This window comes from Brassica rapa, chromosome A06 (assembly GCF_000309985.2).
Source record: "Brassica rapa cultivar Chiifu-401-42 chromosome A06, CAAS_Brap_v3.01, whole genome shotgun sequence".
In the NCBI taxonomy this organism is placed as follows: domain Eukaryota; kingdom Viridiplantae; phylum Streptophyta; class Magnoliopsida; order Brassicales; family Brassicaceae; genus Brassica; species Brassica rapa.
In genome coordinates this window covers 12,100,841-12,112,990 of record NC_024800.2, presented here as the reverse complement: position 1 = coordinate 12,112,990, position 12,150 = coordinate 12,100,841, and the positions used below count along the sequence as shown (strand labels likewise).

The 12,150-nt window shown below is 26.6% G+C and overlaps 3 protein-coding genes across 3 annotated transcripts in view; 2 read left to right on the top strand and 1 right to left on the bottom strand.

Moving 5' to 3' along the window:
- The window catches only part of LOC103873306, a 728,778-nt gene that overhangs the window by 384,340 nt on the left and 332,288 nt on the right, over nucleotides 1-12,150 (top strand). The window lies entirely within an intron of this gene.
- Nucleotides 8,696-10,240, bottom strand: LOC108868846. Its single transcript, XM_033272658.1, is given in 1 exon segment — nucleotides 8,696-10,240. A coding segment is annotated over 1 exon segment (177 nt). The 5' UTR covers nucleotides 10,235-10,240; the 3' UTR covers nucleotides 8,696-10,057.
- LOC103873410 (mitogen-activated protein kinase 3) lies at nucleotides 10,086-12,138 on the top strand. Its single transcript, XM_009151815.3, has 6 exons — nucleotides 10,086-10,529; nucleotides 10,614-10,743; nucleotides 10,822-10,959; nucleotides 11,055-11,387; nucleotides 11,476-11,659; nucleotides 11,757-12,138. The coding sequence occupies exons 1-6, from the start codon at nucleotides 10,372-10,374 to the stop codon at nucleotides 11,924-11,926; spliced, it is 1,113 nt and encodes a 370-aa protein (XP_009150063.2). The 5' UTR covers nucleotides 10,086-10,371; the 3' UTR covers nucleotides 11,927-12,138.

The following is a 12,150-nucleotide window of genomic DNA, read 5'->3' as shown; positions in this document are numbered from 1 at the left end:
TTGTAATAGCATAATTAATCAGACGTTAAAAAAAACATTAAACAGTAAACCCATATTAATAGTAACGATTTTAACAACAACGATTTGTTCTCAATTTTAATATAATAGATTTTGAAACTTAGTAAACCAAACAACTTGGTGATATATGTGAAATAACTTTATCAAAGTTTTGTAATATTTATAAGATAAAAAGCCACAAATTTATGGCTCACATAATGATATAAAATTGATATAATATAGTAATACAAAATTTTGCCCTTTCATATTTTACACATCTAATAAAACATATCATTTACTTCTTTTAGTTCAAATTTAAAATACATATAATAATCAATAAACTATAATATATTATAAAATTTACTAAAGATAAATCCCGTGCTTTTAAAGCGCTGGTCAAAACCACAATCGAACATTGTTATCCGAACAAAACTGAAAACAAAATAACCAAACCAAAACCAAAACCAAAACAAAAAAACAAATTCATAAATAAATGAACGGTTCATATATCTCTTGAACCAAAAACTAAAACCCATTATCGAACCGAGACCAAATCGAAAACAAGAAAAAAAGAAAATTTGGAACTGAACCGAAAACCAAACAGCTAGATCTAAACATATTAGTGAACATACATACGGGTTATTAAATTTGTTAACAAAAAGTAATCCCGCGCTTTTAAAGCGCGGGTCAAAATCTAGTTTTATAATTAAAACTCGTTTTCACACATAAGTTCAAGTTAATATTTGTATTTTATAATTATGCTGCATTGATGAATTGTTATAAACTTTGTACTTAAGAGTAGAGAAAATACTATACCTAAACGTTTAAACTCAACACACCCCGAAATAAGAAAATGAATGAAAATTAAAAAGAAATGAAAATCAAATACACCAATCGAGTCAATGACAACGTTATACATGTTCTTATGTAATAATTTAATGTTTTATTAAATAAGTCTTTAAATTTTATTTTGTTAGGATTTTATAAAAAGGAAAACATTTTATTTTATAAATCTTCTTTTTATTTACAATAAAAATCTTAAATATTCTTTTTCAAATTTTTTAAAGATTTTAGAAAAGGAAAACTACTGTCATATAACCTATTACAATTATCTTTTTTTCGAATTTCAGAAAAATAGAAATTGCTATCAAATAATTATTTTAGTTATTAATAAATAATTTTAAAATTAATATTTCTACAATTCGTATCAATACTAATTTTACACTTCTTTTGTAAAATAAATAATTTTTAGTATCATGTTCATCATCAAATACTCTCTTAAAAATATTATCAAATAAATTTTTTAGGACTTAAAAATATGATACAAATTTCTTTTGTTTAAATTTTTTTTTTATTAAAAATGAAAACAACTATCAAATATTCTTTTACAGTTTTTTAGGATTTTAGAAAACAAAATTAATATTACATTATCTTTTACAATTATATTTTGCCTAGGGTTTAAAAAATATAAAATTTCTATCAAATAATTATTTGCAGTTAATATTAACTATTTTAAAAACTTGTCATTTTCAAAATTAGTTTTTCAATATCACTAATATTTTTTAAAAAATTCTTGTTAATTAAATAATTGTTACTATCATGTTTTTAGTTAAAATTATTTTTAGTTAAAATTACTATTAAATAAAATTTTACAATTTCCTATGGTCAAGATTAAAAAAAAAATATTAATTGGTTAAGAATATATATATATATATATATTTTAGAAATCTCTTTTTTTTTTATAACATCTTACTTTATTGATTTCAAATCAATGTAATAGATTACATGAAACATAAACTACAGTAAACATATTGTTAAGAAGAACTTTTAACAGAGAAAGCAATAACACGATGCTTCCTAACGTATTCGTAGGATAGGCTGATTCGCTAACTTTCCTCCACTTTGTTCTTGGTCTTGTAAGATCTATCTTTCGGTTCTCATTCCTTTTGAGTAGATGCCTTTTTTTCTTTTAATAGATCTTTCGATGCGATCCATCTGTTACATCGCGATCTGTTCCAAACACTCTCGCTGCAGGAGATAACATGTTTTGTTGTAATTGTCCATGGAGATAATATTATTTTGCTTTGAACCCAATATAGCTGAATCTTCAATTTATTTTGTTGTGGGAACATCTTGTGGCTCCTTAATGCTGCTTCTGTTTCAGAATTGACAAATCCTTTTGAGAAAATCATAAAAACCTTCCTATTATACTCCGGTGCCGTTGCTTCCTCATTATCAGACTCCTTGGTCTTTATAATGGTTCGAGAAACCATAAACAGATTCATCACGGACCTTACTAACTCCAAAAGAACCATCGAACCCATAGTAAGATATGAAATAAATGGCAGGCTCCTCTTTAATCTACCAGGCAAGATCGTTGATGAAAACAAAACCATAATAAGTGGTTTACAAAACAGCACCATCTTCAACGGAGGTGGCCATGGCGGCTTTGTAAAAACATTCGATTGGAATCTAAGTAAATCATCATGCCAGTAGACTGACGAAACAAAACCAACAGATTGAAGATATAGACATACCCCAACTGCCCTTAATAAGAAGCCATCAATTTTGGAAATTGGAGGACAAAGACCATCACTAAACCACCGGTACCGGAAAGCTTGTGTCGGAGAAATACTCATCCCGAAGGAGAGAAGCATCGCATCATTATCGGAACCGAATATCAAAGGCCCATACCGAAATCACCACAAAATCATCGACATGATCAAAAGAAACCCACCATTGTCATCAGAATTGGGAGAGTCTTGAGTACAAAATTTCCAAATCTTCCATAACAATATCATCTTGGCCAACGACATACTAGTCACACTGTGTAAAGAAATAGAAATAACTTGGATTAAAATATTTGAAGTTAATTTTGGTTTATATTTTTAACACAAAATTATTAGAAAGTAAATTTAGTTAATTATAAGAAAAATAAGATTATCTTTACATTTTTATTCTATTTAAACTTTTTAAAATGAAATTATTATTTTATAATTAGTTTTTCTTTTAGATTTTATACAAATATTCTATTTTAATAAAAAAATTATGTTTAGATTTTTTTATATATTCAGTCTTATACGTACAAACACATATTCATCATATTCACACATACTTATGTACGACAACAACATCAAAACTAAAAGTTATGTTAGCATCATAAGATGTAATAATAATAATAAAAAAATTGAGTTGTATCAAGAAATTAAAAGAAAATACTCAAGTAATACTTTTCATGTAAATACTATTGTGTTTTGTAAAAATAATATATGAAAGCTTAAAACCTAAATATAGATGTGAAATATTTGTAGCTATTTTTGGTCATAATTTTTTAACATACAATTATCTATTAAAAAAAGAAAGTTAGTTACTTATAAGAAAATAATAAGAGTACTTTTACAATTTTCTTTTAATTAGGCTTTTAAAAAAGTAATATTACTTATTTTAAAGTTAGTTTTTCTTCATTTTTTTATTAAATAATTTATAATAAGAATGATTTTACAATTCGTTTTTGTTTAACATTGTTTCCTTAAAAGTTAATATTTTTATTTTATAATTATCTATCTTTAGTATCCTTTAAAACATTATAATAAATAATAATAATAAAAATAATAATAAGACTATTAAATAGTATTTATAATTAATTTTTAAGAAAAATTGTTTTTATTATTTTAGTACATATATTTTATTTAATACATATCACATTTTTAAATATATAACTAACATGTGTCAAAATAATGTTAATTGGAAAAATTTTATGTTTACCACTTTCATGGTACCACTTTTCATTTTACCACCACTAACGTGACATTTTCAAAAATATGTTCTTTGTTAAGTGGCAGAAGACTCTTATTCATGTGTTATCTATATATATAAAATAAAACATTATTTAAATAAAAAAAAATAGAAAATAATATTTTTTTATGTTTTCGAATTATACTTTTTCAAATTCGAACTTTTTTATAATTTTATTTTTCGAATTTTTTTTATATATTTTTCAAATTTCTTTTTGAAAATCGAAAATTGTGTTTGAAACTATTTTTAAAATTTTTAAGTATTTATTTATATATTTATTAGAATCCTAAATTTCACATTCCAAAAACCCTACCCCACCCTTAACTCTAAACCCTAAGTCTAGATTAGTTAACCCTAGGAGTGTATAAGTGTCTTTTACCCTTCATTAAAAATGAGGGTAAAAGTAGTTAGTGCAAACATGAAAAGTAGTACTATGAATGTGGTATTTGTTGTAATTTCCCATGTTAATTAACAACTTAAAAAAACTAAGCTTTATATAAATAATAATAATAATAATAATAATAATAATAAGACTATTAAATAATATTTTTAATTAATTTTTAATTATGAGATAGATTAACACATGTCACAATCTTAAAATATATAATTGTCATGTGTCGCGATCATGTTAATTAGCAACTTTGAAAAACCAAATTTTATATAATAAGATATCAGCCCTATTGTATCCTTATTATGTTGATCCATTTGGACTTTCAGTATCCCTAAATTACTTAAAATTATATTTTATACTAGGGGTTGGTCCGCCCTACGGACGGGTGAGTTTACACTAAAACTATTTATATTTAAATATTATAAATCATTGAAATTTTATTTTATATTTAAAATAATAAATATAATCTGTTTTTATTCTAAGATCATATGGTAATTTTTTTTGATGAGATTTCAAATTTATTGAACTATCAAAAGAATGTTATATACAAATCAGACCTTTTTAATAACTGAAAACTCTTCTGTAGATGTAAAAACTACTTATAAGTTGTTACTTCAAACCATCTTCTTAATAACCCTTCCATCTTATGATTTGGCTTGTACTGGAGTGAACTAATCATGTTCTTCACTACCTTGTTTATTAGCCCTCACATGTTGTTTGTAGAAGTTCTCGGCTTCTTGTTTATTAGTCTTCGCATATCGTAAATTTTATTTTGTTCGTTTGAGTTGACCACTAACAATATTTTTGTTAGAGAACACAAAATTATTAAATAAAAAATTAAGGAAAATAAAATAATTTATATTTTTTGTTTGATTTCTATTTCAATTTCATATAGTTGAAAAAAAATATAAAGTAAGAATAGCTACTTTTTCCTAAGAGTATCAGATTTTTCAATAATTAGTTCCATATAGTTGAAAAAAAATATAAAGTACTAATTTCATATTATTACAATAACTATTTTTCACAAAAATAAATTAATATACCAACTCCAAGCCAAATCATTGAAAATCAAATATAATGTGATAAAATTATAAAATTTAATTTTTAAAATAATAGACAAATAGTTTCAACAATGTCATAAATAATAATTAGTACATATTATGTAACAACAAATGATGTTTTATAATATATGTTTGTTTCAGTTTATATTAGATTTTTAATTTATAAAAGGGTACATTTATTATTTTAGTTAAAAATGACTTCTATAATATTTAAAAATTACTTATGTAAAATATTTAGTATACATTAATAAATTAAATTTATTATAATTTGTTGAATATGTATTTAGTAAAATCTTTTTCTAATTCGGAGACTCTTTAATCTTGCAACTTACGCTTTATTCTTGTTTATTTAAACAGTTGTGGCATGTAATGAGATTGTTTACTTGAGGATTAGTGATAAATAGTTGTATCGTAAAGATAACTGTGTTGTAAAGGATAATGGTCTACTCATCAATATATCATTGCCTAAATTATAAAATCTTTTATGTTTTTATTTGGAGGCTTAACATTTTATTATTATTATGTTTTCGTTGTAGCTGAAAGAGTGTATTGACAATGATATGCAACACTAAGTCGATAAGGCAAACTTAAATCCAGTTTTGGTGTTATATTATTCTTGTTTCAAGTAGAAACTCTGAGTCTCTGACTTTGTTGTGTTCTTATAGAATGTACATAATCAATTGATTCAGATTCAACTGCTTCTCACAATAGCTATCTTTGTTGCTGTCATTTTTTTGGCTGCGAGTTTTTGGGATATATCTCCTTGAAACTGTTTTTAGAGATGAGGCGATGTTCCAATGGTGACATTCGTATAATAGATTTATTTATCCTATTATAAGAGAAATTTTACCATTGGTATAATGGAGCGCAAGATTAATCTCTTAAGTCAATTCTCAAAAATAAACAAATTTGAACGTAAAACTGTTTTTTTTTTAATTTAATAATAATCTGCTATGTTCAGATTTAGATGCACCATAAGAGCAAACAAATATTAAGAAACGGCAAGGGAAACACTTTTTGGAATGATTAAAGCAGATAATGGTGATGCGTGAGATGGTTAGGCTGTAAGATATTTGTACGGTGTAGGTCTTCATCGATTTCAGAAGACTTATTTATAGGTCGAGCTTGTATATGTTACAGAAACCGTTTGTGAACCTGAATAAATGAGGCGAAGTGGGAGGAGAGGTGAGGTGGAGTTTTATGGCTGAATTAAAGCAGGTGTTTAAAAAAAGAGAAAACGTTACAAAAAATCTAATCGGAGACCATGGCAAACGATAAGGTTATGGGTCGAAGAGGAAGGAGAAGAGAAAACTGATTTACTACCAAAGCGGACCACAATTATGAAAGTAGGAAGGACCCAAAAATAACTAAAGCCCATCAATGTTTTGCACTAAACGAACAAATGAAAGAATAAGAAGTTGTCTCTCTGCTCGACATGTGTCGAAAAAGGGGATATGAGGGGTGAGGTGACACATTGTGGTATATTTCTCTTGTACTTTATTATTATAGATAGATAGATACTAAATCGCAAGTCATTTGGCCAATTAAGATCTGCCAAATATCTTTTATATACTTAAAAAATATCTTTTAATCATATGATAAAATAGATTTGATATAAAGAAAATATTTTCTTACTTTTAGAACATATCTTATGTTGTTTAAGAGTATATTTTAAAGAGATTATTATTTCCTTTTTAATTTCAAGCTTGCTTTTTGTAAACTTTCATTTTTATGAAATTACATTATATATATAAAGTACTAGGTGATTTTCCCGTGCTCATGCACGTGTATAAATATTTGTGAAGTAAATATACTATAATAGTTGATTGCTATTTACTTTTAATTTTAAATTAATTTATAATTTGTATGCATCATTTATATTTATAATATTATATAACTTTAATAATACATATGATATTACATATGTTATATTTAATCGGTTTTGTTGTTTTTATAGTCATTTTAGTTATCATTTGGGTAATTTGGATTGCATCTCTGAATTCAACTGTAATATTTTTTATTCTAAGTATATTAAAATTTTTCTTAATTTCTTATTTGCATTTAGGTGGTTGTTGTCTTAACTATGCAAATATATTTTATGAAGATTATGTATAACTTCAAATATATTGTGCTTAGAATAAAATAAAAAAATAAACTAAAGTGTTTGATTCCAAATTACATAAATTAAGATAACGATAATATTATGAAGTCTCATGCATATAAATAAATTTTAGAAAAAAACTAAATTGTAACAATTGGTTAATATTTTATTTTCATTGTAATATGTTTTGAGTTGTCCTATGATTTCCATTTATAAAATAAATTACTATTGTTATAAAATTATATATTCTTATCGTAGTTAAATCTATGATTTTTTTTATATAAGTTAGATTAGTCTAATCACTCATGTTGTGAATATATTGAGTTACATATATTCTTTCAAATTCAAATAAAATATAATTATTTTTTATTATAACTAAGTCAAATCAAATCAATTTTATTTATCGTTTAAATGTGCATGTATTTTCATAATATTTATCAAATTATATTTTGATGTTTTCAAAAATATATTATAAAATAAAGTGATGCTCAATAGGAAGTTACATACATAAGTAGGTGATATATAAGTAGGTGATACATTTTTGGAAGCTCGTGAACACATATTAATATTTACAATACTTAAAATATTTTATTAAATCTAAATAACTTTATGCCTTTGATTTATTGAATGAAAAATTTATTTTAAACAATATTAAAAATGAGAATTCAGATTTGCTTTGGTATTTTGATTATGGTTATATTAAGTTCCACAAACATAAAACATAAAATTTAAAAGAAAATTTAATAGTAAGAAAACAAATAACTTTAATAATGATAAAATATAATATATCTATCTCATTAAACTATTTTGCAACTATTTGATCAAAATATTTTTATTTGTAATTTTGTTTTTGTTTTTTAATATCTCTTAAAAATAAGCAGTAAAAATAATTGTGATTTTATTTGAAAATAATATTATATAAGTAAAATATAATTTATCGATATTTTTTTTGCTGTAATTGAAAGATATTATAGTCAACAAAATATATAAAAAATAAATAAAACACTTCAATAATACTAATTATAAACTATTTTTAGTCAGTTAAACATATATCAGTTTATGTTACTTAATTATTTTATGTAATCATCTAAGAAAATAGATAGATATAGAAAAATATTACTATTACTTTGAATTTTTTTATATTGTTTTAAATTATGTTTTAAAGAAATGTTATTTCTTTTTCTAATATCAAGATTACCTATGTAAATTGTTTTTAATGAAATCACATTATATACAAATTTATATTCTTCATCTAAGAAAATATAGATATAAAGAAAATATTTTATTACTTGAAAAGTATATTTTATGTTATTTAAACATATTTTTTAAATGTAATATTACTATTTTGTGAACTTTGCTTTTTTTTTTTGAAATCATATTATATATACATACATTTTCGTTTTCAATTTTGTTTTGAACTTTATAAAAATGTTCCTTTTGTATTATATGTATATGTTTTTGGAAAAAATTTAAAAGGAAACTAAACTAAAAAATAAATAATAGTATTTAATATTTGTAATACATTAAGGGTATTAGTGTAATCAACCATCGTGAGAGTCGATGTGAAAGCGACACATAAGAAACTAACTTCTCAAATAATATTATAGAGATATTTTCATGCTCATATGTTTATAAAATATATTTTCCTTTTGTAAATAAATATTTCGTTTTTATTTTAATATTTCGTTTTTATTATATATTTTATTTGGGAAAATAGAAAGAGAAAATTAAAATTTATTTGTTCAATTACTCTTTTACCCGCAAATGCAATATAGGCATAGGGCAATGGTGTCTAATAAGTTTTTGTAGCCAGCTTTTTTTTTAGTTGATAAAAATTATAAAATAAAATTAAAATGATAATAATTATATGTAATATTTTAATTTATTAAGAATATATTTTTAAATAATCATTGTAAGAATTAACGTGAATGTGACACATAAGAAAGTAACTTTTTTTTAACAACTACTTCTCCAATAATATATAAAAATGGTTTTAAATATTTGTTTGCTTAAAAAAATTACGGATATCCATAAATGAATATCGAATCGAGTCAAAATTAACGAATAAAATACCCTCCCTATATATATATATTATATGCTCCTTTGGCGGTTTGAATAAACTTGAGGTTTTCATCAATTATTTGTTACATTTTTTTCCTTTTGACTTTTGGTTATAAGTTAGTTATTGGCTTATGACCAAGAAAAAATAAAAGTTTAGTTACAAAAAATGTAAGTATAATCTGTCTGCGGTATATGATTTCTCCATTATCATGCTGCCTAACATACTGGAGAAAGTGAAATAAAAAAAAGTTCTTAGAAAAAGCTTCAAAGAAACTGGTAGTGAATTTTTGAACAAAAAAAAGAAAGAAAAGAAACTAGTAGTGAATTAAAACACGTAATGAAGATATGTTAGTAAAATGATTGGTTTTCGTAAACCACACGTGATATTAATGTTCGATTTTGTAAAAAAAAAAACAGTTTTTGATAATCTCGAAAAGAAGTAAGCTTAAAATATATGTTAGTTTCTAAACGAATATATAACAACGTATTTATTTGATTTTTGGTATAAAAAATCTACTCAGATATATGAAATTGACAAATTAGTGAACACCCACGTTGCACATGCTCTTAAAACCCACCTAATTTATATATTTAAATAAACATTGAAGAAATACATAAAAATAAAAACTTTACAGCCTTCAAAAAAAAATATTAGAAAAACAGCAATGGGCAGAGAGAGATAGAAGTAGAACTGTAAAGGACGTCGGGAGGAAGACCGTTGACGAAGTCAAAACCGAACAGCAACCGTCGATCTGAGGCGGCTCAAATCTCATCCACACAATCTTCCCATCTCCCTTCTTCTTCCGCGCAGTTACCGCGAAAACTCATCTGAAACTCGTCTTCTCATTTCAGTCCCTCATCTAACTGTAATATAATTATATATATAAAGGAGTCTCACACAATACCTTCAGATTCACTACACCTCAAACACACAACAAGTCAAGCTTTGAAGTTGACTTATCGCGATGAACAACGCCGGCGGCCAATATCCTGATTTTCCGGCGGTGCAGACGCACGGAGGACAGTTCATAAGCTACGATATCTTCGGTAGTTTATTCGAGGTCACATCCAAGTACCGTCCTCCGATTGTTCCAATCGGTCGAGGCGCATACGGCATCGTTTGGTATGTTCGCTGATCTGTTGATCTTCTTAATTTCTGGAGAGATCGGAGTTTTGATATTTTGTTTGTAAATTGGGATTGGTGAAGCTCTGTGTTGGATTCGGAGACGAACGAGCTAGTGGCGATGAAGAAGATAGCCAACGCCTTCGATAATCACATGGACGCCAAGCGTACACTTCGCGAGATCAAGCTTCTTCGTCATCTCGATCATGAAAACGTTTGTTATTTTTTCTTTAAAAAAATATCTGCAGAAATTAGATGAATAATTATATTAATACGGTTGTTTTTATTACAGATCATAGCTATAAGAGATGTGGTTCCTCCACCACTTAGAAGACAGTTCAGTGATGTTTATATCGCCACTGAGTTAATGGACACTGATCTTCATCAAATCATCAGATCCAACCAGGGCTTGTCTGAGGAACACTGTCAGGTAATAAAACTCCTCTTTTTTTTTTGTTTTTTTTTTTTGAAGATTAATAATTTGTTTCAAGAAACATGAGACTGACATGAATCTTCTTGAAACAGTACTTCTTGTACCAGCTTCTTCGAGGGCTCAAGTACATCCACTCGGCTAAAGTTATCCACAGGGATCTAAAGCCTAGCAATCTTCTCCTGAACGCCAACTGCGATTTAAAGATCTGTGATTTTGGTCTTGCTAGACCCACTTCAGAGAACGAGTTTATGACTGAGTATGTTGTTACCAGATGGTATAGAGCACCTGAGCTTCTGCTGAACTCATCCGATTACACTGCTGCTATTGATGTTTGGTCTGTTGGTTGTATCTTCATGGAGCTCATGAACAGAAAGCCTTTGTTCCCTGGTAAAGACCATGTCCATCAGATGCGCTTATTGACAGAGGTAAACAAGCAAAAATACATATTCTTTTTAGCATGGATTCAAGATCTGGCCTGTTTTGTAATATGTAATGAATATGTGAATCTTGCAGTTGCTTGGCACACCGACAGAATCAGATCTCGGTTTTACACACAACGAGGATGCCAAAAGATACATCCGGCAACTTCCCAACTTCCCTCGCCAGCCGTTAGCTAAACTGTTCTCTCATGTTAACCCGTTGGCCATTGATCTAGTTGACAGAATGTTGACGTTTGACCCCAGCAAAAGAATCACTGGTAAGTGTATTATACGTATTAACGTATACATGTTCTCTGTTTCTGTCTTCTCATCATCATGGTTAGTTAAAACGTATTATCTTGTTGCTATGTGTAGTTGAAGAAGCTCTGAATCACCCTTACCTAGCCAAGTTGCACGACCCGAATGATGAGCCAATCTGTCTAAAGCCATTCTCTTTCGACTTTGAACAACAACCTCTAGACGAGGAACAGATAAAAGAGATGATCTACAGGGAAGCCATTGCACTCAATCCAACATATGCTTAGAAGAGCAGCAACCGAATCCGAATCGCTACCCCCTAGCATCTTTGCTTGTTCTTTTATTCATGTACCTTTTTTTTCCATGTGTAATCCTACTTGTTTGTTTAACATTGTATTACTGCTAGTGAGTGAGTGCATGTAGCTCTTATGTAAAAGTACTCCAGCTATGAAATATTTTCTTCACATACAAAAGGAATATAGTATAGAGTTCTGTAATATTCTCTCATCAA

What these genes read in the sequence shown, in the direction of transcription:
- LOC103873410 (XM_009151815.3), top strand. Translation starts at nt 10,372, where the DNA reads ATGAACAACGCCGGCGGCCAATATCCTGATTTTCCGGCGGTGCAGACG. An exon ending in GGCGCATACGGCATCGTTTG is followed by an intron (nt 10,530 to 10,613) that starts GTATGTTCGCTG and finishes GGATTGGTGAAG; the next exon opens with CTCTGTGTTGGATTCGGAGA. An exon ending in AGATGCGCTTATTGACAGAG is followed by an intron (nt 11,388 to 11,475) that starts GTAAACAAGCAA and finishes TGAATCTTGCAG; the next exon opens with TTGCTTGGCACACCGACAGA.